This window comes from Magnolia sinica, chromosome 16 (genome assembly GCF_029962835.1).
Source record: "Magnolia sinica isolate HGM2019 chromosome 16, MsV1, whole genome shotgun sequence".
NCBI classification, from domain to species: domain Eukaryota; kingdom Viridiplantae; phylum Streptophyta; class Magnoliopsida; order Magnoliales; family Magnoliaceae; genus Magnolia; species Magnolia sinica.
In genome coordinates this window covers 57,812,620-57,818,002 of record NC_080588.1, presented here as the reverse complement: position 1 = coordinate 57,818,002, position 5,383 = coordinate 57,812,620, and the positions used below count along the sequence as shown (strand labels likewise).

General features: G+C 45.3%; 1 protein-coding gene across 1 annotated transcript; it reads left to right on the top strand.

Moving 5' to 3' along the window:
- The first annotated feature begins 670 nt into the window (after positions 1 to 670).
- On the top strand, positions 671 to 3,091 carry LOC131229309 (subtilisin-like protease SBT1.7). Its single transcript, XM_058225231.1, has one exon. The coding sequence runs from the start codon at positions 730 to 732 to the stop codon at positions 3,001 to 3,003; it is 2,274 nt and encodes a 757-aa protein (XP_058081214.1). The 5' UTR covers positions 671 to 729; the 3' UTR covers positions 3,004 to 3,091.
- Positions 3,092 to 5,383: the final 2,292 nt, after the last annotated feature.

Genomic DNA, 5,383 nt, shown 5'->3' with positions numbered 1-5,383 from the left:
GAGGTGGGGTTATTCAGAATTTCAAACCTGCCTAAAATCAGGTTTCGGCCAGAAGACATCTCAAGAAAGAATGATCCACGCTTCAAGTCCCACTTACCTTACCTACCGTTGCTAAGCTGGGTGCGCTCAGTTCACCAATCCTAACAACCGATTGGTGGGCCCTTGCTTTTTGAAGCAGGACGTTTGGATATTTTCCATTTTCAGCCGTCCAATAAATGTACAGCATAAACCCATAAATCGGATTGGTTGAACAATCCTCAACATTGATTCGATGCCTCTTGTAAAAACAGGGCCGTTGGATATTTTCCATTTTTAAACTTGAAATAGACGTTACACCAGATGGGGAGGCAGGGACTCGGTTTCGGTAGTGACCTCTCCAGTACCGAGCTCGGTGCTAGAAAAGCTCTGTAGGCCCCACCATGATGTATTTGTTTTATCCACACTGTCCATCCACATTTTGAGATTATTTTAGGGAATCAGATGTAAATCGAGGCAGATCCAAATCTCAGGTGGATCACACATGTTTGGATTACAGGAATTTCTCCGCGTCCGTAATTTGCGGTTCATGACATACCCGCCCATATTTTGGACCGTTCCATTTTAATAAACCTCGGCCTCCCATACGTGTGCCACGCGCAATTGCATGCGGCTTACACGTGTGTACGCCTTCCCACCTCGTACAAAACTGCATCTCCACAGAGAAGAAACTGAGGAAGAAGGAAGAAGAAAATGGAGAGAATGAGATTTTCAGTACTCTTCCTACTCTGCTGTCTTCTCACATGCAAATCAGCAAATGCATTGGAGAAGAAGACATACATCGTCCACACGTCCAAATCCTCAATGCCATCGAGATTCACTCAACCCCAGCTCTGGTACGACTCGTCCTTGAACTCAGTCTCCGATTCGGCCAAGATCATCTACACCTACGAAACCATCATCCACGGCTTCTCCGCTCGGCTCACTGAGGAAGAAGCCCGAGCACTTGAAACCCAAGAAGGGATCCTCTCCGTCCTTCCAGAGCTAAGATACGAGCTCCACACGACTCGTACGCCCGAGTTCCTAGGTCTAGACAACTCGGCCGCGTTCCAGCCGGAGTCCGACTCGGACGCCGATATCGTGATCGGCGTCCTTGACACGGGCGTCTGGCCCGAGAGCAAGAGCTTCGACGACACCGGGCTCGGGCCCGTCCCGCCTGGCTGGAAAGGCGAGTGCGAGGAAGGGACGAACTTCAAGCCGGCTACGAGCTGCAATCGGAAGCTGATCGGCGCGAGGTTCTTCGCGAGGGGATACGAAGCGAACTTCGGCCCGGTCGATCAATCCAAGGAGTCTAGATCGCCGCGGGACGATGACGGGCACGGGACCCACACCGCCACGACGGCAGCCGGCGCAGCCGTGTCCGACGCCAGCCTCTTTGGCTACGCGGTCGGCACGGCTCGCGGGATGGCGGCTAGGGCACGCGTCGCGGCGTACAAGGTCTGTTGGATGGGCGGATGCTTTAGCTCCGACATACTGGCGGCGATGGAGACAGCGATCGGCGACGGAGTAGACGTCATGTCGCTCTCGCTCGGCGGGAGCAATGCCGATTATTACAGGGACAGCGTCGCGATCGGCGCGTTCTCGGCGATGCAGAGAGGGATCTTCGTCTCCTGCTCGGCGGGCAATGCCGGACCCAACCAGTATACTCTCTCCAATGTCGCTCCGTGGATCACCACCGTCGGTGCCGGGACGTTGGACCGTGACTTCCCGGCGTACGTTAGACTGGGGAATGGGAAGAATTTCTCTGGCGCGTCGCTTTACAGCGGGAAGCCCCTTCCGGAGAAATCTCTGCCGTTGATCTATGCAGGTAACGCGACGAATATGACGAGCGGGAATCTGTGCATGGTAGGGACGTTGATTCCGGATAAAGTGGCCGGAAAGATCGTGTTATGTGAGCGTGGGATCAATCCAAGGGTCCAAAAGGGATACGCGGTGAGAGACGCCGGTGGATTTGGCATGATCCTGGCCAATACGGCGGCGAACAAGGAAGAACTGGTGGCTGACGCGCACCTGCTGCCGGCCACGGGGGTTGGCCAACGGACCGGCGACGTGATCAAGGATTACATCTTCACCGACTCCAATCCGACGGCCACGATCCTCTTTGGGGGCACCAAGGTCGGGATCCAACCATCGCCGATCGTATCCGCATTCTCCTCCCGCGGACCCAACGCAATCACGCCGCAGATCCTCAAGCCCGATCTGATCGCTCCCGGCGTCAACATCCTTGCCGGCTGGTCCGGGAACGTGGGCCCCACCGGGCTGCCCGTGGACAGCAGACGTGTACCGTTCAACATCATTTCCGGTACATCGATGTCGTGCCCGCACGTGAGCGGGCTCGCCGCTCTCATCAAAGGCGCTCACCCAAGGTGGAGCCCAGCTGCCGTACGCTCCGCCCTCATGACCACTGCCTACACAGTCTACAAAAATGGCCAGATGCTACAGGATGTAGCAACTGGAAAACCATCCACACCGTTCGATCACGGAGCAGGCCACGTGGACCCACCAAAAGCCCTTGATCCTGGCCTGATTTATGACATCTCTACTACCGATTACCTTAATTTCCTTTGTGCCTTAAACTACACCCATGCGCAAATTAGCTCACTGTCCAAAACTAACTTCACCTGTAATGATGATGAGAAATACCTCGTCGCCGATCTCAATTACCCGTCTTTCGCCGTTCCGTTTACCAATGCCGGCGATGGAGTGAGTACATTGAAGTACCGGCGGACTCTGACGAATGTCGGAGCGCCGGCGACGTATAAGGTTTCAGTGGTTCCGCCTTCAGAGTCTGTTAAGATAGTGGTAGAACCTGAAGAATTGAGTTTCAGTGAGGAGAATGAGAAGAAGGTCTATACGGTGAGCTTCTCTTCGGTGCAATCCGTGTCGCTGGGTACGAGCTTTGCACGCCTTGAATGGTCAGATGGTAAGCATGTTGTCCGGAGCCCGATCGCCATTTCTTGGACGTAGATGACATTAAGAACGTGAATGAAATGTAATTGCTTTGTTTTTCCTATGTTTTGGTAGAGAATTCCTTCGACAATTGAAGGTTTTTCAATCAGTTCCATTGCTAACGATGTTGAATCTTGTTATACAGACATTGAGATAGCTCCCGTCGGTCTGATCCAACGGTTGAGATGGCGTCTTTTTGTCTAATGTAAGAGCCCATCTAGCAGACCCTAATGTGATTGTGACACTAGATGTATGATCTTGACTTTGTTGTGATTTGAAAAATTGCAAGATCGGACTGTCGCGCATCGCCCTAAAAGAAGAGGGGATTGTTGTGAGATTGGATACTGCAATGTGATAGTGCTGTTCATGACCATATGTGATTTCTTTATTTCTTGTTGCCTCTTTCAATGGGGTTGATAATACCCTCTTATAAATTCCAATCTACCTTCTAACAGTTGAATCATTAACCCTCACAAGGTTAGAAACAGCCCTTTAATTTGGGTAACATTAGTCTTCTTCTTAATCTATATTTTTAATTGTTCAAAAAATGGTTTTGAGAATAAATAATATTAATATTAATTATAATACGAAAAAAAAGTGATTAGAAGCTTGATTAATAAACTGATGTTGGGATTACCGGATATCTTTACTACGAACAGTTACAATGAAGAATGCCTCATAGCCATTGATCCAATATCTTTCACTTAGTCTGGAAGTCCGAATATGCCATAAGGTTTTACTCTCACTATTCACGGATTTATCATTTATGTATGTATTCTTGTCATGAGTGTCTTCGTTCCTGCTGTTATATTGTTCATAACTTCACCTTTCCAAGTTCTTTCGCCTTTTCAAGTGCTTTCGTATTTTCACCCTCAATCCTCAATAGATCTACATGCTTTGCAAACAATTTACAATTTTACACTTACGGCTTCATTCAATAAATCAGCAATCATATTATCAGGTGAAGGCAAGTTATTCACAAAGTGTGAATTGATTTGTTTGCTATATCTATCCTCGTGTCATTTATGAAGTATTTTATCTAGATGGCAAAAATAAAAGCTACACTACACGTAGTCAACTCAGCCTCCTGAGTATACCTGGTAGTAAATTCATATTTCTGATTATACTGAGAAACAACATCGCATTTAAAGAAAAAAACATGACCTGAGGTGGACTTGCTATCATCCTTATGGCAACAAAATTTGCATCCAAATAACCTAAAACCTTAAGGTTATCTACTTAAAAACGTAACTTCAAATACAATATACCTTTATATATATATATCCTTTTCAAGCTACCAATGCTTTAGATCAGCATAACTTAATCGCATAGTTGAGATCCAACTTTATACACAACATAGTATACATCAATTTGGCCACTACTTGGAACATATAAACTTTCTCATCCTATCTTTGAATAATCATTTCCATATAATATCAATCTTTTTCTCTACCTAAATGTACAGCAATTTATAGTTTTCTATTCTAAACATTAGTATTGTTTCAAGATATATCTCTTAACTCATACATAATGTTTGAGATTTTCAATCTCTAATTATTTTAATACCTAGAAAATGTACTGTTTCTCTTAAATCTTTCAAATCAAACTTAGAATTTATTTACAACTATTGTGAGAGATGCCTTGGATTCTGCTAATTTGATAGTACAGAGAAGCCCTATTTCAGTTCAACTAGAATATCTTTGGTCCAACCAAATTAGGAATGGATTTTCAATTTACATGCTGTGTAGATTTGCACGTTTTCGGTTCGACCGAAGAGTGTGAGTCGGTTTGTTTCGATCCAACCAAAGGTTTCATTCAGTCTGATCGACGGTTTATGCAGATTAACGCAAATTAGGATATTTAAGTCCGATTGTAATTAGGGCTTAATTGTAACGAGTATTTTCTCTCTAAAGGCATTATGAGGTGATAAAGTTTGAAACACTTGTTAGGGCTTAAGAATGGATTTTCTTAAGAGGCTAAGTTTTTCCCAAGTGCGAATAACAATGAAATATCGGGTGATCCTATAATCGAAGAAGGTGAGTGGTGTGAACTTTAAGGTTTTGATTATAGTGAATCTTTGTTGTTTTATGGCGTAATTTTTTCCCCGAAGGGCTTTCCACATAAAATATCATGTGTTTTGTGTTTACTTGCTTAATTATTTGGTTATTTTATTTATTGTGATCGTTCTATCTTCATTGAACGTGCTTCCGCAAAGCGTGCAGATTAGTGTTGGTGTTATATCCAAATTTCTATTACTTAGGGATGATGTAGATTTGTTGTGGCTCGGGATTACACCATAGTGGTGTGAGATAGGAGCGGGAACTCCAACAACAACTTTAACTTTTAAATCATTTCTAAGTCACTTCTGACTAACAGTAAGATAAATATTACATCCATT